This window comes from Copadichromis virginalis, linkage group LG7 (assembly GCF_057382275.1).
Source record: "Copadichromis virginalis isolate Kocher_CV1m ecotype Utaka linkage group LG7, C_Virginalis_male_GT1.1, whole genome shotgun sequence".
Classification (NCBI taxonomy): Eukaryota; Metazoa; Chordata; class Actinopteri; order Cichliformes; family Cichlidae; genus Copadichromis; species Copadichromis virginalis.
Genome location: NC_140624.1, coordinates 26,558,377 through 26,582,528, shown reverse-complemented (window position 1 = coordinate 26,582,528; position 24,152 = coordinate 26,558,377). Strand labels below are relative to the sequence as shown.

At 44.3% G+C, this 24,152-nt stretch overlaps 2 protein-coding genes across 2 annotated transcripts in view; one reads left to right on the top strand and one right to left on the bottom strand.

Moving 5' to 3' along the window:
• Positions 1 to 22,111, bottom strand: part of LOC146705145 (uncharacterized) — a 61,583-nt gene extending 39,472 nt beyond the window's left edge. The window contains exons 1-6 of the mRNA XM_085460987.1: positions 21,843 to 22,111; positions 5,658 to 5,701; positions 5,099 to 5,240; positions 4,451 to 4,548; positions 2,715 to 2,892; positions 341 to 533 (exon numbers count right to left, since the gene is read on the bottom strand). Coding sequence (XP_085317113.1) covers positions 341 to 533; positions 2,715 to 2,892; positions 4,451 to 4,548; positions 5,099 to 5,240; positions 5,658 to 5,690 — 644 coding nt within the window. The 5' untranslated portion in view covers positions 5,691 to 5,701; positions 21,843 to 22,111. The remainder of the gene's footprint in view (positions 1 to 340; positions 534 to 2,714; positions 2,893 to 4,450; positions 4,549 to 5,098; positions 5,241 to 5,657; positions 5,702 to 21,842) is intronic.
• dnajc24 (DnaJ (Hsp40) homolog, subfamily C, member 24) overlaps positions 1 to 24,152 on the top strand; it is a 412,088-nt gene that overhangs the window by 364,672 nt on the left and 23,264 nt on the right. The window lies entirely within an intron of this gene.

The window sequence follows — 24,152 nt, the reverse complement described above, 5'->3', positions numbered from 1 at the left end:
CTGGCACTGAATGCAAACCAGATTTACTGAAGACAGTTCTATTTCTATTCAGTTTTATTCACAGCAGCAGTTACCTCAACACACTCTGTATTGTAAAGACCCACAGAGAAACCCCAACAATCAAAAACCACATTTGAGCAAGCATTCGGCAGCAGTGGGAAGGAAAAACTCACTTTTAACAGGAAGAACCCTCAGGGAGGGGCAGCCAACTGGACCCCTGTTGTGTGCCGGAGTGTGTACAGAAGAGTGCAGAATGTTGTCACTGTGTTTCAGTTCAAAAGCTTCTTGATAAACTCGGAGCTTTAACCTCAGTTAGTACCCGTTAATGAGCAGTACTCACTGTGTGAAGAGCTCCAGAAGTGGCTGCTTCCCTCTGCTCTTTGCAAGACATGCTGGAGCTGAACCCTGAGTGTTCGTCCTTCGCAATGCCTCCTTCCCTGCGGGCTGCTGCAGGAGGAATGTTGGTGCCGTCTTCAGACCATGACTGGCTGCGAGCTGCAGCAGGCTGGAGGGCTGCTGGTGCTCACACACAGCTGGAGAAGAAGAAACGAGAGAAAATGTGATGGTTGGATTCAACTGAAAACAGAACAGCTCCTGGTGGACAGAGAAGAATAGAGTAAGGGTGGCTGTAGCTCAGAAGTTAGAGCACGTCATCTGCTAATTGGAAGGTTGGTGGTTTGATTCCTGGCTGCTCCAATCTGCATCCCAAATATCAGCCTGCGTGCCAAAGTTGGGCAACATACTAACAACCTAAAGTTGTTCCATGAACATCTGTGAATGTTAGAAAGCACTCTTATAGAAACATGTGCTTGGGTGAATGAGGCATTTTGTATAAAACGCTTTGAATGCTCTGATAGAAATGCACCATATAAGAGCCGGCCCATTTACCACTAACTCTGTATCTTTAAGAGACGTGTGTGTGATGAAATGTCTGAAAACAACAAGCAGAAATAGTGAAAAGGAAATGTATGTGGGTCATGTAGCAGTGCTTAGAGCATCAGGGGGGCTGCCAAACAGCAGCAGAAACAGACTTGCCTCATATTTAGTGGACCTAAAAGGCTTCATGAAATGTTTAAAGCTTCAGTGGGCAGAAAAGTACAAACACTAAACCAATGCTGACTTAGACCGTAGTGAAGATTATAACAGCAATTTGGTGCTGACTGGAAGTCACGCAGCAGGACACGGCGCTCCGCTCAACAGTGACGTTCAGTGTAAACAAGGAGAACAACGGTGCTTTTGTCTCCATTCATTCAAACTTTCATTATTAAAGCTACAAAATCATCCAACGAACCATCTGACGTTAGAGAAATCTCACTGTTAATGGCAAAGTTGAAGTATTTCGGTAGGAAAACCTGATTCATGCATCCAAGATAATTCACGCACATTCATCATGTGTAACAAGCTTGGAGCACGCAGGTGGAATTCATTGTGCACGCTCTGCACGACTGTCATGAAGTGAGTTGGGTGATTCTGAAGAGTCCTTAGTGAGCTGTGTGTGACGTTTGAGGACCACTGCTGGTGCTGTAATACAGAAAAACCTGCTAGCTCTGCTTGTGTTTACTGTTATAAACAGAGACTTTTCCTTCTGGCAGAGTGACACGCAGACTGACTGAACACGACTCAAACCTCTGTTTGCATTCTCCTCAGCCTGCTCTTGTGACCTTTTATAGAAACAAGTCTAAAAGTTTAGCTTTATTATCCAAGTGGCCTCCAACTAGGCCTTCACTGCAGTCCCTGAGTCCCTCTGGACAGTGTGTGTGCTGCTGGTATTTGGATTATTTTAATGTAATTATCTATTAAATAATATAGTTTCAAGTGCAGTTCAAGTGCTAACAGACCATATGAAAAGGCTGTGCTTCCGTTTTGGTGGATGTTAGCAGTTATCTGTGATGCATTCATACAGCCCATGAATGCAGCTCATTAAAATCTCCATCCTCTTATCGCAGTATGGAGACTTCTGGCCACAAAATTAAGATGATACCAGCTCAAGTTTTTAAAAAGCTAACTTCACAAACCCATGGCTGCGGCTACTCTATGTCCATATCTTCTTCATAGGTTACCAATGAGCTGTGGGTGCAGATTACAGCCACAGGACTTCTGTGAAGTTGCACAGCACTGGGTGTGAGCCACCAACCACAATGGCACCTGCACACCACCACAGGGAGACATTCTGTCCAGCTGGGAGGAGAGCACAGGCAGACAAAGATTATGCTGCAGGGATTACATACCCCTTATAATCTGGAAGCACATGGGCTCCCCATGGAGAGGAAGTAGCTTGTGGGTGGGACACCTGGTCTTCTTTGGTTAAGTGCTATGTTGGTGCATACTGAGATAAAACCCCTGTGCTAAAAGATGTATGAGGATCACAAGGTTCAGCTTCCTCAGACCGCCGTGGCTGCTAATCAAACGTGTGTAGTGCATGTCTGCAGGTGGAACCAGATAAACCTTCATAATATTCTGCTAAACATTCTGAAGCTGGGACGCTGTGTTGTGGGTTCTGGCTCGGCACCTTGGTGAATACAAAAAAATTAAATAGCAAACCTTTAAAATTACACAATATGCAAATGCCATCTGAGCTGGAAAAATCCGTCACCATCTGAGAACTGGAAGAAGACTGACCCTGCAGGGGCAGCCTGTACCTGTCTGTTCTCAACCTCTTCCAGGTGAGGCTGACTCTCACTGCAGTAGTTTGCACAGAAATCATGCTCACTCACCAGGGCAGCTGCTCCAAAATGAAGCGACATCCATCCGTGTGTCGGGTCTGTTCGTGTCCGTCACTGTGACCGTTCCCTTCTGCACATCTGTGTGTGTGCTGCAGGGTGCTTGTGGTGCAGTCCTGCGGTGAGGCTGGCTGACATGCTTCAGGGCCAGGCTCTCAGCTTCCTCTGGACTCTACCACACAAACAGAGGCACACTGCTGAGCACTTCTTCAAAACTCTCAATTTCTGAGTTTCCTTCTAAATACCAGCAGCTTCAGGACCCCTCTGTCTCTTCTCACTCACCTGCTCCCGGTTCAGTAGGAATGCTTCTGTGTGCTGCACACCACACACTGCAGTCATCATTCAGATACACTCCTACAGGCTCTTTGTCAAACCTGTCAATTGTCAACTCAAGTACATCTGCTCACATCTGCCTGTTTCCTCACAGGGATGTGTGTCACACAGCTTTCTGCTGCCTAATCATCATTCTTAAACAGGATGAACAAAAAAACATCACCCTCCATTGTGGAAACTGCAAACATGACCTGCAGCACACACTCATCACACACATGTCACAAAGGTGCCCCATGCTCCCAAACTGTGGTACCTATATTATTTTATAATATATATATTTTAAGAAATCCTTAACCATAAGATCCCTGAAACTGAATTTGTACTAGGTTTTATCTTGCTTGAGAAACAAAGTATGTTTGTTTTTACACCAGCCAATAGGGTACAGGTTTACTAGCATAGCCTCCTGACATCTGACCCACATTAAACTCATGGACTGAACACACACCCACAACCACCTACGCACACACAATGGACAAAAACAAACAAATGGCCAACTGTACCCTCATACACACAATAATAACATGGACTGAACCACCACTCACAACCACTTGCACTTTATATAGCCTCTGTACATTCTGTACAATACGATAATTATAATTCTACAACTGTTTACAACTGTTTATAACTTGCATAGTTCATATTTCTGTATAGTTTTCATATTTATATCCTGTTCATAGCCTGTACAAAGCTTGTACACCCACTACAGCCTGTACATACTTATAGTTATAGCATATTCATAACATACGGTACCTTCATATCGTGTACATTGTAACATACCCATAATAGACCCATATTTTGTACCCTCATACCTATAACAGACCCATTTCTGTAATATATCTATATTACTGCTAATATATATTTTGTAATATATCTATATTACTGCTAATATATATTTTGTAATATATCTATATTACTGCTAATATATATTTTGTAATATATCTATATTACTGCTAATATATATTTTGTAATATATCTATATTATGGCTAAAGTTAACTTTCTAGATGGATGCAAACTCTGCTCTGTCTCAGTCTCAGTGCACACAGTCTGAGAACTGAGTTGTTAATAATGTCCCTTGATGGAGGTTTCAGTCAGGTATACTTGTAGTTGTGGGTGGCAGTCATTAATAAGTAATAATCATATTAGAAATAAAACTGGCTCATGTGTACGTCAGGATTGTAAACAGGCCTGCCGCCTCACAGTGCTGACTGCTTTCTTCAACATATGAAGACGTCTGCCGCTCTCTGTTGTCAGGCACGTACAATCCAAACTTTAACACTCTTGTGCTCATATTGGAAGTGATCAGTTGCTGCAATAGTCTCACATCATTTCCATCCATCCCACCAGTCACATGACATCATGACAGGGCTGAACCAAAGGAGCTCTTTAATGCTGTTACCTGTATAAAGGAGAAGGTCTGCTGCGAGTGTGTGTCCACTGATCCATCAGGGCGAGCCAAACACAGTGTCACCAAGACCTGTTCACACACATTATGGCCTACACACACACACACACACACACACACACACACACACACACACACACACACACACACACACAGTCAGTTTCTGGCAGGTGATCTACATGCAGAGAACCTGATACGTGATGTGTGCTAATGTGTGATCTATGGGTGGAGTTGTCAGCAGCACATCAACAAAACCATCAAAATTATCACTCACTCACCAACAAGTTATCTACCTCAGTTCATCCATAAGACAATTAAAGAGTAAACAAATTCACTAAAGCATGAAGTATGAAGAACTGAGTACAGGAGTCTGCACTGTGAGTCTGTACAGATGGTCCCAGGCTCCAGATCCCAACCTAACGGAGCTCAAGTCTGGATTAGTGGAACCAACACAGGACTGCTTCAGTGGACGGTGAAAGCAGGAGGGCTCTGTAGCAGCTCCACTCATGTGAACACACATACTTTCATCCACCTGCAAAACTTCTGCACTCTCTGTTCTGGTATTTCAAAAATCCACTCAACCAGCCGCGCGAGTGTGAGTGTGTGCATGTGCATGCATGTGTACATGTGTGTGTGTTATACCTGGACACATGGCCTGCAGTGTGACATGACTCACTCGCAGTGTACTGCTCACGTGCCTTTGTGTAGACCCAGAGAAAATCAGGTAAAAGTCTGCTTCCTTCTCTTCGTCCTCATCAAGCTGCACTGTCAGCACACAGTCTCCCTGACAGAAAACAGTGTCACAAACATGGCATCGGCGATTGACTGCAGCAATGCTCACAGATTGCTGAGAGTCAGCAAACACTACCTCACATCAGCTACTCTATCACAGATGATAGATGGAAAAACAGACCTATAAGTTTGGAAAACGCCTGTATGGCTGAAGCTAGATGATGTTTTCAAATGGTATGGCCCCTGTGCTTCACAAAAGGAACCTCACTCGAAACAGAAATGATGGCATGTGACAGATCTGGGTCTGTGCCATCTGCTGACTGTTTGGTAGTGAAGTGTGTTAGCATATTTGCTAATCGGCTGGCTAGCTGGTGTTTAAAGTGCATTTGCCACACCAGGCAAGTTTAATAAGACATTCTAGCTCCTTTACAGCTCATTATGATGCCTTATAAAAACAACAGATACTTACATAAAGCAGAGCTTCCCGTGGATTCAGTTTCATGGTGTCAGACACTAGAAGAAGAGGCAAAGCAGAGAGATGTAACATTCACAGTGCCAGAGGAAATACACCAGGAAGTATAGCAGATCTGCAACATGAAAGGTCTGAAACAGCTGAAGTGAAAAACAGTTATCTTCTCATGAAAATGACATGCTAGGATGTGTTCGCTGACAAACTGTATTTTCATCATCGTCCACACATTACATACATGCTTGATGAAGCTGTGTGCAAAGACTGTAACATCTTGCCACCCTCTTACACACTGCTGCAGTTTTTTCAGGGATGTGCCAACTGAAACTCTGAACCAACACAGCACATAAAGGTACTTGCATTTAGTTTTTTTATATTCAGAGGCCAAGATCAAGGCAACACAGAGGAAAGTTGCTATATGCTGCATGCCAGTGAACAAGACATCTACTCACTGATCCACACCATGAGGATCATAACATTGGAATGTCATTCAGACTGGAGAAATGTATCTGTAGCAAAGGGAGGGAAGGTAATCAGACTGTACTACCAGAAGGCAAAACCGCAGACATTGAGACAATCCAGCACGTAACAGCAGGGTGCAAGATGCCAGGAGGGCAGGGCATACATGGAATGCCATAACCAAGGCCGGTAGTGTATACAGAAACATCCGTGCCGAGTAAGGCCTGGAAGTCAAAATGGGTGGTTGGGAATGACCGAACTAAGATTCTGTGAGACTTCCAGTTACAAACAGACAAACTGGTGATGGTTTACATTTTAGTCTAATCTAAACAAAGTTTAACACACACTGACACACTTCCACGTCCTTTCCTTCAAGTAACCATGCTGTATGTTCTGTAATAGTGAGATGTTTGCTCAGCCTAACCTGATAAGAGGGTTATGTTCGTTTTTCCAGACGCAAACATTAAATAAGCAGTGGATTCCTAGGAAGTGGAGCATGTGCGATATGTTCTTTCTGTGTGTGCGGAAAAAATATTTTTCTACTTCAGCGTATTATCTTATCTGTTTGAAAAGAAAAACACTTCTTAGCTGTGAATGTTTTGTCTTTGGTTTTTAATATGAGATTTTAGAGTGCTTCATACGCTTCACTATTAGCAGTAGCTGAATTGCTAGAATGAGCAGCAGTTTGAATGTCAGACTACAGGAGTGGCACTGTGACGGCAGCACCATAGTCTGGCACAGTCTGTCACTGTGCAGCAGCTGTGGAGACGTGCAGGTGGACAGAGTGTCGCTCAGCACATGGCAAGAACTTGTTGCAGCTTTAACTTGACAATGTAGCAGTCTGCATTAGGGCTGGGCGATATATCGAGTTTTTAAAAAAAAATATCGATATATTTTCATACGAGATATACGATGTGACAATATCGTTTATATCGATATAGTCTATGTTACGTTAGAATTATACTTGTGGAGCCGCAGGTTTGCCTCTCTTTCGTCCACTTTTGTCTCTACACAACGTTACTCGGCCTCGCCTCTCCTTCACTGAACCCAACTCCCCCTCCCCCATAGTTTCACCTGCAGGCAATGACAAGATGAAAGCGGAAAATGTCTGTTAGCGAGTTACCGTGCGTGGGGCTGGACGGCGTCAACATGTTAGCGAGCTAACCGCGCTAACGAGCTAACCGCGCTAACGACATGCAGCCCGGAGGGGCTGCACGGCCTAAAATCCTTTCCTTTTCTCAAAAATCGACAGTGCGCCTTATGTATGAATTCTGGTTGTGCTTACTGACCGCGAACCGATTTTATGTGGTACACAGCGCTCAGCAATCTGTCAAAAAATGTTTTAATATGACTTTGCTAAGCTACGGAGCTGCACCGCTTGATGGATTGTCGGAGGATAACGGCTACCGAGGAGGAGCCTCGCGGAGTGATACGTACTGTGTGTGTATAAGGACCACAAATGGCACCTGTTCAGAGACGTGGTGCAGCTGTGAAATCTGTCTCTTTGTTATTATGCTCAGCGTCTATTAGTTTACATTTTGACTGCACAATTGTGAGCTTTTTGTTATGCACAAAAACAACATTGTTTTCTTTTATTTATGGACCATGATTATTTAATAAATGCTGATAATTTATTTTTGAGTAATATCTACGCTGTATGTAAATAAAAGTGCCCGTGTGACATCTGGGACACAGTGTGACTAAGAACTCTCTTTTTGTTCTTAACTTATGGCTTTAAAAAAAAAAATCGAGATATATATCTTATATCGCTATCCAGCTAAAAAATATCGAGATAGGAATTTTGGGTCATATCGCCCAGCCCTAGTCTGCATGACTCACTTACTGTTCAAACCACACTTATTACTGACAAGTGACAGAGACACAAAGCTGCATTCAGCTCTCGTACATGCACTGATTTGGTCAGCCCTTTCACAGACAGGAAGCAGGAAGTCAGAACGAAACAGGGGAATCCTTACACACCCAAAGGACAAGACTATTTCTCTCAGACACACAAACTCACAGTCTTTGTATAACAGAGCTTTTTAGAGCCTCTCATTCATGAACTGGTGGGAGGTTTTATCATTACGTCAGGTACTTAACCAAGCTGTAAAGAATCCTGCTGACTGCTCTGTAGCCAAGACAGAAATCTGACATTTTGTCTGTTTAGCAAGGAGTCTTTTTCTCATTGGCTGGCCACAAACGCCAAGCTCTGTTTAACTCTGTCTTTGTCCAACGTCTGAGAGTTGCAGTGAAGCTGTAACATAAAGGAGGACATCAGCAACGCACACTCGCAGCTCTGCTGCATTTTTACATTCGATATTCAGTCTTGCTTGCAGCGATTAATGAGCTCTCACATTCCTGAGCTGAAGAGTTCTGCCCTGAGGCTGATTCATGCTTTCCACTCATGCCACTAGACTCTGGTACCTTAGTGGCAGAGTTCTCCTTTGCTGAACATGAACATCTTTAAAGTCACTTTTAAACTGTTACTCAAGAAATAAATGACAGCTGTCTGTGCTTTCTATATAAAAACAGCGAGTATTTCTTTAGCATGACAATTTGTGTGTCAATTAGAGACTTCATCCAGGTTAGTGGGTAAAGAGGCTCGCTCAGTAGAGACTTCTAAGTGGCTAAACCGGATCTTCTTGTCTTTCTGCCTGCAAAGATAATCCTCACCCTCCCATGGATGGATGTATGCATCGTGTGAATGTGTGTATAAATCTGTGTGTGCCTGCTCACACCCCCCATCCCACAGCAGGGGCTCATTAGACATCAATCTGTTCACTGATTCTGCTCTGCAGCTGTCCAAGTACAGACTATCAGCTTTAATTCAAAGGGTTTAACAAAGAACCGAATCAACTCTTTAGGAATTATGGCCATTTTTACAGTCTCCCACTTCCAGAGGCTCAAAAGTAACTGAGCAGTTGATGACAAACTGATTCATGACCCATAAAAGATCTGGAGTCAGTTCTAAGTGTTGAACTTGCATTTGCCATCTGTTCACTGAAACTCGCAGAATGATGGAGAGGAAATGTATGAAGAAAGAAGATTATGATCTGAAGCATCCACATGATCTGTCAGCATGGTGGAGGGAGCATTATGGTATGGGCATGTACGGCTGCCAGTGGAAGCGGGTCACTGGTGTTTGTTGATGATGCGACTCCTGATAGAAGCAGCAGGATGAATTGTGAAGTGTACAGGGCAGCACTCTGCTCACATTTAGACTAATGCTGCAACACTGAGCAGAAAGAGGTTCACAGTTATCACCACAGATGATAACGATCCAAAACAAACTGCAAAAGCAACCCAAGAGAGACTATAATATATCATTTAAAGAAAAAAAGGGTAGACAAATCAGGTAATCTGTGTGTTCTCTGGTTTCTAGTAAAGCTGACCACATTTAAAAATCTGCACATTTCTGGATTTCATAAAGTCTCTTTGGTCGGGTAGAATGACACAGAGAACTTTTTCCCTTTTGGTGGCTCGGGCTTTAGTAACTATTATTTTGTCTGTGTCTATTAATAAGTGTGGACATTAACTTTAATAGAAAAGTCATAATGTCTGCGTTCATATCTCTTGGTAAATATGGAGGTCTAACACTTTTTCGGTTTGAGATTGTGTTGGGTGAGGGTCAGAGGGCAACAGTGGGCTGTAGAAGGTTAAATACACTGTGCAGGTTTAGAATTAAGAGTTAAGTGTTGTTCATTCGATTTCCTTTTTACACCTATTAGTATATTGGATCCAACTATGGACAGGTCACAGCAAAATCAGTCAAACAACAGATGAAGAAATTTACAGGCTTGTTAGATATGTGCAAGAAAAAAATGAATAAAAGGAAAAAGCATGTTAAAATGGAATACTGAAAATAGGGGAAAAGCTGCTCCTTTGCCAAATAATAGCTTACCAGTGGACTAAACCTCATGGGGAGAAGTTTTAAATCCAATATGTTCCTCCTTTGACTTCTTTGAGTTAGCACAAGACTCCCCAGATTGAAGAAGCTCTCCACAGGCACACTCGAGGGTATTGCTGTGTTTCATGGAAAGAGTCTATCCTGAAAAAGTTCGGGATCCTCAAATATTCAATAACTTCAGTGTCTGAGTGAAAGGAAGCAGTATCCTGCTCTTCAAATACAAAGAAGTCATTTTCAGTGACGCTGCAGGCCGAAGTCTGTCACTAAAGCGCTGCATCTTACTGCTCACTGTGGGACAAATGATGACAGTCAGCACTTTAGTGCTTCTCTTCTTTTACAATGTGGTTTTCGTCTTGATCGCGGACAACATAGGTTACAGTGGAGTAGACATTACACTGACAAGTATCCCATATCAGTGACATTCACATCCAAAAACTGACTGCTGTCTACTCCACTGTAGACAGCAGTCAGTTTTTGGATGTGAATGTCACTGATATGGGATACTTGTCAGTGTACTTGATTACTAAAATAACTCACAGCTGCAGTTTTATATAAATGGTTGTAATTTGTCATGGATTTTTTTAGGATTCTTCTGCTTCAGTGTTAAAAGCCTTAATAAGTCCCAACCTTAACAAATGGCAGGCTCCATACGGTCAAATTGTGTCCCCATCTAATCGTTCAGTTATAGCACATGCTGATGAGCGAGTTATCTGTTGTTACAGTGTTCTGTGACCATGGCAGACAGATTAACTATACTCTATAAATATTCTAGGCTTACAGACTGCATACAGACTGCTGCCCTGTGCTGCTGTTCGACGCCTTTGCAAGAGAAAAAAAAAAAAAAAAAAACAGTTTCTGTGCTGTGTGCACCTCAATTCATTTCATATTTCCACGACGACCTTGGTGTCACCTACGGGATCCTATGACTGATTGGCATCTGGGGTCTGAGATGGACATAAACTGATTATCCCTGAAAAGTGCTAAGACCAACAACACTGGGATTTTCATCAGAAGACCACATTGTCTTCAAGGGTGAGAGATCCGAAGAAATTGTTATAATTTTGAAAAAAGAAAATTAGGAAATTGATTGTTTCTCTGTGTTCACACCTGGTGTAGAGTTCATTACAGGGCCGAGTAAACCCAGGGAGCTCAGCAGAACAACTTTAAATGACTTTCAAAAGGAGAAAGTAACCGAGGACCTGGTCGTCCTCGCTGTATTGACTGCTCCATCATATAATAGTGGAAAACAGTTTAGATTTATAGCCTATAGACAAAATGAAGGAAGATTCAGCATGAGGAAGCTAAATCAGCTGGAAGAGAAAGCAGATCTTAGAATACAAGAGGTAAAATGGTAAACAAACTGGTTCTTAAATAGTGGTTTTCTACTCTAGCTGAGCATTCAAAGCTCTTTATACAACAAGCCTCTTAAACACACTTAAAGCCATTCAAACAAGCACTTTTCCCCCTATGCTTAAGTACTTTCATTCTAATACTCAAACTCCAATGGAGCACAAGTTGAGGTTAGTATCTTGCCCAAGGTTATTTGGCATGCACACTGGAGCAGGCAGGGATTGAACCACCAACCTTCTAATTAGTAGATGAGCAGTGCCCTACAGTACGAAGCTCGTTCAACATATCCAGGGTATCTGTCATGGTCCCCGTGCCTGCTCGGCTGGCCCTGTGTGGCTACATGTTATGTTTTGTCTTTTCTCTCTCTCCTCTCTCTCTGCTCGCTGCCTGGGCGGAGCTCATTGTGAGCTCCCGGCCTCCACCACCTGTAGGCAATCACCTGTGGCTCCTCACCTTGTTTGCTCCCGCTACTTAAGGCAGTGACTGAGAGCACCTCGCCGCTGGACTATTGAGTAACGCTCGTCAGTGCTACTTTAGCCTCAGCCAGTTTTGAGCTCTGTCCGTGAAAGTTCCGTGCTAACCCTTGTTCTCTGTATGCAGATTTCTCGTGTTTGGTTTGGAGACTCTGGACGCTTTTCCCGACCCCGCTCTGCACCCCTGGGAACCCTGGCCCCCTTCTCCTTCACCTGTATATAGTGCACCTGGAGTGTGTAAATAAACCTGTTTTTCTGAGATTTCAGTCTGCGCCGAGTCCTCCCTGCTCCTCCGTGACAGTATCTTTCACTTATCTTAACACTGGCGATCAGGCTAAACGGTCATACAAAGCTGGTTATCAAATCGCTAAGCTAACCCAGGGTTAACTACTACCTACTACAGCAATGTTATCAAATGGCGACAAAAAATATCAAAAGGTTATAAAAATATACCAGTAAAATGCACAACTTCGGAGAAGTGAATGAAGCTTCGGAGCAGCTTAAGTCACCATTGTGATTTACTCCAGTAAGAAGTCAACCACCTTTGTAGTACAAAAAACCCAGGGTTAACCCTAAAACTCCAGCAAAGAAATAAAATTATTTTACTGAAAATCCCAAACCCCCTGGAAGCATTAAATGTGTGAAAGTATGAGTGAGAATGCAGGGACAGAAAGGAAGCTAAAAAAGGATAAGGGTAAAACAGATAACTCGTCTCTAGAGTTATCTTGATTGCATCCTTTCTTAGAAGTGTCATGGACTGCTATGTTCAAGGCAGAAATAGGACTCCAATGCAAACTGAGGGTTTAAATACACAAGAGGACATTAGGAAGGAGTGGAGACACCAGAGGAACAACACAGAGCTAAACTAAATCTAACTCATGAGATAAGGAGATGAAAATCTCAACACAACACACTTGACACAAGCAACTATCTGTGGTGAAGTGTGGTTTGTGGTTCAGCTGCAGGGGAGAGATGAAGCAGTGGGTTCAGGGTGTGGTGTCAGGGAGGCTGACCAGAACAGCTGATTTCCATTATCTTATCATGCCTCCCCTATATAGGTTGGATACCGAGAGCTGATGGGAGAGGTGTGTATGGTGTTGGATTGAACGGAAGTATGGCAGCTGGAAAGCTGTACGAGAAGACTGAGCAAAAATCCAATGTAAATAAACATACACGTACCTTGTAAAGTTGTGTGCGTCGGGTCCTTTGTCACACTTTTAAAATAAAACAGGAAGTAACTAACACTAAGACCAGGACTAAGACATACAAACTTGACGGAGCAAAACCTGACGCAACGATCCTCTTTTCTACCAAGACTAGCGACTGGAACATGGCATGTCACCTCTCTGGGTAGGAATGAGCCTCAGCTAGTGCATTAGATTTAGAGGTACCGGGTAGATATAGTCAGGCTCACCTCAGTGCACAGTTTGGGCTCTGAAACCAGTCTCCCGGAGAAGAGCTGGACTCTGGTTCAGTTTGGAGTTGCCCTTGGTGAGAGGCAGCAGGCTGGGGCTCCGTTAGTCAAACTCGGATACAGAAGGAACAATGCGGTTTTCCGCCCGGTCGCAGAACACTTGAACAGCTCTTTACTCTCTCAAGGATACTTGAGGGTGCATGGGAGTTTGCCCAACCAGTATACATGTGTTTTGTGGACTTGGAGAACTCGATCCTTAAACAACCACTGCAAGAGCTTGGTCTGCATAACTGGCAATAAGTCGGACTCATTCCCTGTTTGTGTTGGACTCCACCAGGGCAGCCCTTTGTCACCAATTCTGTTCGCAATTTGACCATCGTGCTAAAGCAAGAGCTGAGCGTAAAAGCAAAACTGTCGATTTACCGGCTGATCTATGTCCCTACCCTCACCTATGGTCACGAGCTTTGGGTAGTGGTCAAAAGAACAAGATCGCAGATACAAGCGGCGGAAATTAGCTTTCTCCAAAGGGTAGCTGGCTTCTCCCTTAGAGATTGGGTGGGCCCTCCAGGAGGGGCTCAGAGTAGAGCTGCTACTCCTCCACATCAAAAGGAGCCAGTTGAGGTGGTTTGGGCATCTGATAAGGATGCCTCCTGGGCACCTCCTGAGTGAGGTGTTCCGGGCATGTCCCACCGGGAGGAGGCCCCGGTGCAAACCCGGGACACACTGGAGAAATTATATCTCTCGCCTGGCCTGGGAATGCCTCGGTGTTCCCCTTGGACAAGCTGTACGAGGTGGCAGGGGAGGTCTGTGCTTCTCTGCTTAGCCTGCTGCCTCTGCGACCCAGCCCAGGCTAAGGGGCAGAAAATGGATGGATGGATGGATGGATGGATGGATGGATGGCATGACCTTAAAAAGGCGGTTCATGGTCGAAAACCCTCCAAGGTGGCTGAATAACAACAATTCTGCAAAGATGGGTGGGCCAAAATTCCTCTTAATTACTGGAATTATTACTGCTAGTTTCACTGCTAGTTTTAAGCATTCCAACGTACATTATGTAAACTGCAGAAAACATACACACACTGCCATTGTATGTCAAACACATATAAAGACTGAAAAAGCATGCACGCGCACACGCACGCACACACACACACACTTGGCTCTTGCGACAGAAACAGAGAGAAGGACATGTTTCCACAACTTGTTGTAATTATGTGTTTTAAGACTGAATGCTGACTCCGGCTGTTCTTTCCAAAAATTTATGGTGAGAGCCTACCTCAGCTGGTGGTAAGCTATGTCTGGTATGGCAGGAATGACAGAGTAGCAGAGAGAGAGTGGAAGGAAGAAGTGAGGGGTGCTGTGCTTCACTCCGTCACAGACTTCCTCTGACTGCACAGTGGAGCTGCAAAAGGCTGGGCTCTTATCACAACACACCAGCTCAGCCACAGCCAATCAGCTGCTGCTTCTGGCAAAGCTCAGCCAGCTTTTAACCCACATTTTACAGGCTTTCACCTTGAATAAAATACCAAGGCCCAGATTCTAAGGACCAGAGGTAACAGCAGAGAATGAAAACGAACAGAACACTTTGAGAATTTGGTGTAGAAGATTAATGAAAATCTATTAATTCATTATTAAACTGTATTTGCTGATATCACAACTGCGAGACACACTGCACTTTTGTGCTGTTTTGATTTATCACACATCTCTCAGTAACCTGGTGTGTTTGGAGCAATCAGTGAGGCCAGACTGAAGACATGAGTCGCTAGGTCTATTCATTTCAGGCAGCTGCTGCAGGTAGTGTGGGGTGGTTGTGGTTGTGTTGTGGTGTGGTTGTGTTGTGTTGTGGTGGTGGCAGACTTTGGCCCTTTAGTACCAACTGAGATGTGTTTCAATCCCACAGCCTACCTGAGTATTGCTGCTGATCACGTGCATCCCAATGTATAGTTCCAGCAGAATAATGTGCTACATCTCAAAGCTCAGATCACCTCAAAGAGATATTTGCTGCGCTCAAACAGCCTCCACATTTACCAGATCTCAATCCAACAGAGCACCTTTGGGATGTGGTGAAACTGTTACAAATCTGGAGCAACTGTGTGATGGAATCATTTCAACATTGACCAAAACTCCATCGGAATGTTTCCAGTACACTGTTAGATGAGCCGGTCTAGCTACTGAGCTGCAATGGTGGTGAATCCTCTTACTCACACGCCCCAGTGACTCACTGGTGCACATTTTAGTAAACAGTTTAGTAAACTAAGCCTTGGCCCACATGAAGAGGTGGGCCTAGCATATTTCAGTTGTACACTTGTAGTGTGACCGCTGTCACAACCCAGCACAGATGTCACTTCCTCAGTTACAGCTAACTCTGGAAAAGTAATTTTGTTTAAGTAATGAAATATCTGAGAGAAGAGTGTCACCACTTTTCTAACCACAAAAATGCATAAAGTTATTAAAAATGAATCATTCAATGACAAATTAAGCAGCTAATAGATCTGTTCACTGGAACTCACAACACGAGGTCCATAAAGGGTTGATGTCAGTGCAGAAAGACCAAAAACAACTTACGAGTGACCAACAATCTGTTACATTCTTAAAAAGAAGCAACGCTCCGGGTGGCTCAGGAAAACCAACAGGCCTGGAAGTCAACAAAAACAACTAAAGTTCACGACTGCAGAATTATTTCCTGGGGAAGAAAAGCCCTTACAACATCTAACAAGAGAACTCCTGAGTGAATAAGTGTACAAGAGACGGTTTACAACAAGGTACAAGCCACTGGTTAGACTCACGAACAGGAAGGCCAGAGTAGACTTTTCCACCTCAGTGCTAGGAAAAAAAAATCAGTGGACAGATGACAGCCAGATTAACTTGTACCAGAATGATGTAAGAGAAAAGCATTGACCAGCTCATTATCTGTCATCATCTGTCAAACGTGGTGCAGGAAACCTTATGTTTCCCTGTTGTCATCATGTATGCCTGCCAGTGGAAGCGGGTCACTGGAGTTTACTGATGATGTGACTGCTGACAGAAGGATTAATTATGAAGTGAACTGTCACCAGAACAACTTACAAAGCTTTTGGTACCAAAACTTTGAAAATGCAACAGTACTTGTTTATTACAGGTTAAAGTTGATGTCAGCAACACATGTCTACAAGTGTTCCAGTCCATCGTTACACTCATTTAGTGGCCAGCCTGCCAGGACACGTCAAGATATTGTTTCTGAGTGTGATGTTACAACAAGGAGAAATATCAGTTTCATCACTTGTCAACGTGTCTGTCTGTGGATCTCTCAACAACCAACCTTATTTAATCATTTTACCACGTACGGCAACAATATAGGAAATGTCAAGGCTATACTCACTGCAATTGTGCATGTCCTACGAGTCACTGTGCTTTCAACAGCATACTATATATGAAGCTTACCATGCCTGCTTCAAAGCAGCCGCGTGGACATGTTCTGTGCCTGCTGGGGTTTCCTCTGGGTGCCTCGTCACACATTCCAAAGACAAACTGGTGATTCTTTACTGGCCACAGGCCAATATGCGAGTATGTCCACAGCTCATCTCAGGGCTGTTGACCTGTCTAAGGTATAGTCCACCCCGTCTCTCAACCTCAGGGTGGGTTGCTGCATAGGAAATTTGATAGATGGTGAAGAGGGGAATATTATGCAATCTTTATATTTTGTTCATCATTCATTCATACTTGTGAACACAAGTCCAGACAGACACAGGAGAACTGGTTAATATATGAACTGACATAGTGCTTTTCTACTCTGAGCACTTTACTAGAAGCCTCATCCCCTCAGTCACACACATCCATACAAGAACTTTTGTTTAACATTCACACACGCACTCACACTGTAGTGGATGCATTAGGGGCAAATCAGGGTTCAGTATCTTGGCATGGATGGATGCTCCTTTTAAATACTAATAATATATACTCAGTTAAAAGACACTGGAGAGGTCTAAGCTTAACTACTCTTGTTCTTTGCTAATTATAAATTGGAACTACTCAGCAGCTGTTTTTAACCGTGTGTATATGCCAGAATATTTTAGAATGACGTACAACATCACATTAGGCAGAGAACTGGACAAATAATTCAGTTTAAAGAGAAGGACGTTACAGCGTGTTTAGCAGATGAGGACATAAAATAAAAAGCACAGACTTTATGACTGTCTGTCAGCAAAGAGCACAAACATGGATGAGAGGTCCGGCTCTGGGACTCCAACTCTTTGACACCATCCACCTGTCAAAGAGGCCACGCCCACTTAATCATGCAGATTTTAAGCACCTATAACTCCAGGAATTACTAATGTCAGTGTCACAGGTGCCGAGAATATATAGAAAGAATCGCACACAGACCGTGCTGTGAACATGTGTGCAGACTGTGGTTTTGGGCTCTAACTGACTGTTTCAGTGTCTGGAGCTTTAAATCAACCTGGGACTGCTGCTGCTTCCGCCCTCAGGAACAATGACAGAACGACAGAGAGACGCAGCCAATGGCAGCAGAGTTTTACTACTGCAGACAGCGCTGTGAAAAACTATCGGCCCCTTCCCGATTTCTTAGTTATTTGCATATTTGTCACACTTCCATGTTTCAAATCATCAAACCAATTTCCATATTAGTCAACTATAACCTGAGTAAACACCAAATGCATTTATTAAATGATTATTCATCAATTTAAAAGCTATCCTGGCCATGTGTGAAAAAGTAATTCCCTAACCCTGATCACTGACAGAGGACTGTGCTCGAGTGTTTGTGGTAACTGGCAGTGACTAACAAAGTGACTGCTGGGTGCATCTCTGGGACTATTGTGACCTACTTTTGTGGAAGTGGACTTCTGGGAGGCGCTCTTGCTGCTGGGGAAGAATGGCAGCAGTAAGATGTTCACAGCTCAAACTTTACACGCTGAGGTTTATGCAAATCTCACAATATGTGAAAATACAAGTGATTTAAAAAATCATCCTTGTACAGTTGTTATGAATCTTTATAAGTCATGGGTTTGGATTTTGTGAAGGCTTACACACCATCCATTACGTCTCTGCTTCACTTTTTATTTTCATGTTAGCACAAACTGGCAAGTATACGTGTCTGGGCAATTCAAGTCAAACTATCCTGACCTCAGATGCAATCACACAGCTGAGCTCTGGCTGCTGTCACTTGCAGGCAATTACTGTTGCAAAGATATTTATACATGTGCCAAATTCCACAGGGGTGACACAGTGGCTTCATTAGGAGCACAGATCAGCCCGCAGAATCATCACTGAAACAACAAGGCTGCACATGGACCGACTTTTCTCCTGAAACTTTGTTAGCTTTGGTAGTGTTGCTTTGGCAGTGTTGTGAACAGCACTAGTATGGTGACATGGCAGGCAGGAGAGCGTGCTTTCAGTGACATCGGCACTCTGATAAGACCACAGAGCAGACGCTTCTGATACCTTTGCCTTTTTCAGCAAAATGAAGCATGAGACAAAAAAGCCAAAAAGAGGATTTTAATGAGAGCTGTTCGTGTATGTGCCTACAGCTCAAAGCACCAACCTCTGTCTGTCCTGCTTCGCTATGGGAACAGTTACGATGTAGAGTGAGGGAGCTTCTTTTCAGACTGTTTGTCTCTATTACTGCTGCAGTCACAGCACAACATACAAGCGCTACGCAGGACCTCCTGAAAAACATCAGCCGTGCTCCGACAGTGTCGAGTTCACTTTAAAGACGCCTGAGAGGAAACTGTCTGCTCGCTGTGACGTCACAGCATTTTAATAACTTTTGTGTCTGTGCATTTCCTGTGGTCACTGGCACGAATTCATTCCCAATCCTGAACTTGTTTTCTGTCACCACCAGCCTGTGCTGCATTCAGGGGGCATCTGTAGACTGTGTACAGAGAAATGAAACCTGGGTTACACTCTCTTTGGAAACAAACTGAATCAGTCAGTGGGATCAGAAAAGCACAGAAATGGGCGACGCTGTGTTAGACTGCAGTAACAGCTGGGCCTGTGTGGACTGTCTGCACACAGTCATGTACGCCGGCACCTTCTGACATCTCATACAAGCATTTTAATTTCTACTTTTTAATCCATCTGAGAGAACACCGTCACTGGCCATCAACTTGGCTTTTAAGAAATTTTAGCTGCTGCTAACCAGTTAAGGAGCCCGAGAGAAACAAGATAAAAAGTTAGAAATGAAGAACAGCCAACATATCAGGGAGTCAGCTGTTTCCATCTCATGTTTTCTTACCGGCTGACCTCAGTATCACCTAGCTGCCTCTCCGCATGGTCTGTCCTCCTGTGGTTGGATGGACTCAAACTCCACTGTCTTGGACTGCAGCTGGAACATTAGTCTGTACTCTGTTCTCTAGTTCCTGTCAGCTTCAAGGTCACACTAACGAGAAAGTAAAGCAAGCAGCGTTCATCTGCATTATGTCTCACACAATCATTTATTTAAGAAAGCACACACTGCACTGCTGTGCATCACAACACCCAGAACAAGTACGACTCAGAACAACAAACACAGCGTTCAGAAGACATGCTAGCAGAGTGAGAGAGCATGACTCAACAGTAAAGCATGCAGCACTGGTTAACCCCACATAGCACGGCTGACTGCTGTGTGACAGAGCCACAGACAGACCGGAGAAACGCAACAGTGTGTGCTTCTGCCTTTTAAAGAGCCTGTAAGATAAAGCTCGAAATAGGAGTGCTTGACAGCCACATGTTCTCAAAGATTTCTGAAACATCCACACAGCACTCCGCCTGTCTGTCAGCATGAAGGAGGCCTGCTCATTTTGCAGATTCCCCGGTTTCCACACTTGATCTGAAACAGACAGACGATCCAGCTGCTCACTAACTGTGTGTGGAAGAGCAGCTAAGACCATGATCAATACGGTCCCTCCGTTAGGCTCTAAAGCAAGAACAGAGAATGTCCAACAGGAGATGTCACTGCTTGGTTCTTCTTCTGTGGTAAACCTCTTAACCCTTATTGGCTCATCAACAGATTCCCTCATCTGCCTTTTCCTAATCATGTTTAATTTGTCTTGATGGAAAAGGTGATGAGTTGAAGGAAAAGTCAAAAGGCAGCGTGAGCCGAATGTGAATTACATAAACACAAGCTCAAACGGTATAAAAGATGGACAGCTTCTTGATCTGAGAAGTGAAGCCAACATGAAAGTGCCTTAAAGCTGGTCAGCAGGGAACAACCTGTAACTAAAGCATGACTTTTGAGCCTACACAACTCTATGTGAAAGCAGCTCTCTAATGAAATCACAGGCTCAATCACACATTTTGGGTCCAAACAAATAACATATTAAATTCACTTTGTAAACTTTTGGTCATCTCAGAAGTCAGAAGTGACACATAAGGTGACAGACGAGCTCACGCAGGAGGCTCTGTGGATCTGTGATGTTTGCAGACGACATAGCTATTTGTAGTGAGAACAGAGAGCAGGTGGAGGAGAGCCCGGAGAGGTGGAGGTATGCTTTATATTGTAAGACAGACCCTACAATCATTGAGATCCACCTTCTAAAGCAAAGTGTACAAGAGAGGTGAAGAAGAGAGTCAAGGCAGGGTGGAGTGAGTGGTAATGAGTGTCATGATTTGTGAGAGACACACTGCAACAAGAAAAGCGACGCTGAGCTGGTTTGAACAAAGGATGCTCAATCTAGAGCTGCCAGGCAGGAGGAAACGAGCAAGAGCTCAGAGTGGATTGATGGATGCAGTGAAGGAGAACTTGCAGAGGTTGCGCTAACAAATGGAGGATGTTACATGGAGCAGGGTGAGATGCAGGCAGATGATGCGCTGTGGCGACCCTCTACCTGGAGCACTGACGCAGTGCCCCACCTTCAGTACATCAGCATGCTTCTCGGGTTAGTCCTCAAAGGAAGAGGGTGTTTTCTACCACTGTTAGAAGTGGTAATTAAATTTTTTTAATTTTCTGCCAAATGAATACACAGAAATGCACTGTCTGCAGTGCAGGAACAACTGCTTAATAAAGTGAGTATGAGCGATGGTAGTGATGATCTTTCAACCTCCGGGGTTGGAGCAGGAAAGGCTGGCATGAATGGAAGCATGCCTGTGCTGAGCAAGCAGCTCAACTGTACTGAGAGAGAAAAGCTAACAGCTGGAATGAGAATGGCCAGATTGCAAAGCTCCCTCCCATCAGGCCTCATACACCCAGAGCATAGCTGTGTGTGTCAGTAATCAGCTCTTCAAAACCTGCATGAACTCTTTCATACCCCGTGTGACATCTGCCCAGCAGACTCCTGTTCCCTCCTCACTCCTCATATATTTTTACTGCACCTTATTTTTAAGCCTTTTACATTTTCCTAATTATTCTCTAATGGGTTTACTGAGCTCTACCGTACTGTTTTACTTTGTCGTATTATTTGTGTTTTTATAGTAAGTATTCTGTATTTTCAGAGGGCTTTTTCATACCTTACTAAGACGCTTTATGATATTTGCTTTCAGCTTCTCCAGTTTTGGAGAAGCTGAAAGCTGAACTGAAGGCTGACCGAGAACCAAACAGCGGGCACACACACACACACACACCAGGACAAGCGCTTTGTTTGCGGACAGCTGCTCGGCTGTGCGGCTCTGCTTACCTCGCTGCGGTGGTTTGAGGCAGAAATCAGCCTGTTGCTCCCTCACAGAGGCAGACACGGCTCACTGTGCTGAGCGGTTTCCAGGTCCATGAGGACGGAGTCTGTGCTGTAGCGTTTTCCTGAACTTCAGCTTCGAGTGAAATCACCGCGGAGACAAACAGCGCTGTGACGCACGGAACTGCTTTACTTTGAAGGGGAGCCTCTTCCTGCTGTACTCCGGGACCCTGCGCAGATTCGTGGATCAGCAATGAGCTGTGACAAGTTGTTCCAGCTCAGTTCAGTGGGCTTGTACACTGAGAATAAGCAGACTGCCCACAGGGGCACACATGCAGGGACTTGTGGCGATGAGCTCCTCAGACTGACCCCTCGTGGTACACGAACAAGAGTACACCAGAGCACACTGACCGCACAGTGTGCCTTTACCCAGCACAGTAACGTGAACACACACACAACACACGCTGTACTTAAGGATGGAAAATAAGCAGCAGAGCAAATAATATCGCATTGACTATGGCCGTCAATGTGATATTATTTGCTCTATGGCCGTCAGCTCTTTCTGGGACAGTGGCGCGGCTGCCCCTCTGTTGGTCTTCCTTGGTCTCTTGTGTTCTGAGGGCCTCTGGATGTCTGGAGCCTTGATCTCCTCCATACCTGCTTCATGCCCTGGAGGACGGGGCTGTGGCCCCCCCACACCCTCTAGCAGATCATTACATGAAGGAACCTTTTAAATACAAGCGCGCTCACGCTCACAAGTGTACACACGAGTGCTCACACACACAAACTACACCCTTTTTGGCTCCTACCTCAAAGCACACTGTGCGCTGTCGATCTTACGTGCTGCTCAATAATGTTTAATATTTAGTATTTACTGTTATATTCCCATAGATCATTGTGATGTTGTTTATTATACTGCTCTCTTTTTCTTCTGCTTGTTTTCTCTTTTTTCTCTCTCAACAGGTGATTCAGGTGATTGATATATGTATTTTTTGTCTGCTTATTTTGTTGGTTTTTGTTTTTTGCCCTTTATCCCCATCCCTCTTTTCCGCTGTTATTCTTTCCCTCTTTCTTTCTCCCCTTTCTTTTCCCCAGTCAAGTCTGTCCCGTGTGTAGCAAGTGAAAATAAAATAAAATAAACAATAAAAGCAAAGGTGAATCAAATAGACCATTACGGCAAGGCTGGGATGGTCCATTTGGTAAAGTAAATCCGTTGGGCATCTTTCTTTGCCTTTAGACAACAATTCTGATGGCAAAAAAGCCAAACGGGACAGGCAAAAAAACCCAAAAAAACAAAAAAACATTGACTATGGCCGGGACTTCCAGGCCATACTCACACAAATGTTTCTGTACACTATGCCGGCCACTTGGTTACGGCATTCCATGTATGACCTGCCTGCTAGTATCTTGTACCCTGCTGTTTTGTGTGGATTATCTCAAGGCCAGCTTTGCACAGCCTGCACCTGGGGTATTGTCTGGTGTGGTAGAACCCACCCTCTATGGATCTTGTACTGTATCTTGCGTTTGTACATACTGTGCAGGGGCCTGTCCTTCTATGATGGCTCCCCCTCTTGCTCCTCTTCTTTCTCGGGGTTCTACCACCTGTGGTATTCACTAAGCACACAGTCAGTTGTGGCCATTTTCCTGATGTATTTGTGGATGTTCATTGCCTCATCCTGGACTCACCAGTCCCAGGCCCCCTTCCTTCCGCTTAGCATACAGTCTCAGGATGCTGAACTTGGGGTGAAATCCTTCATGCATGGTGATGAGCTTCCTCGTCTTGATGTCAGTGGCTTCTGTCTTCTCCTTTGGCCAGCTTATTATCCAGGCAGGGCACCTGATCACGGGCAGGGCGTAGGTGTTGATAGCCCTGATCTTGTTTTTCCCATTCAGCTGATTCCACAGCACTTGCCTCACTCTCTGCAGCTTTTCTAGCGGCCTCTTTAAGGTTCCCATTTGCCTAGGATTTCCAGGTACTTGCAGCTGTCCGGTATTACAATCCCCTCAGTTCTGACTACCTTCCCTCTCTTTGTTACCGTCCAACTACACTTCTCCAGTCCGAATGACATTCAGATGTCGTTCCTGTAGATCCTCGTGGTGTGGATTGGACTGAGGGGGGTTCAGGCTTATGCAGAAAAGCAGTGGGGACAGCGCATCTCCTTTGTAGACCCCACACTCGATAGTGACTTGTGCTACAGGCTTGAAATTGGCCTCTAGTGTTGTTTGCCACATCCCCATTGAGTTCCTGATGAAGGCTCTCAGCATCCTGCTGATCTTGTATAGTTCTAGGTATTCCAGGATTCATGTGTGGGGCAT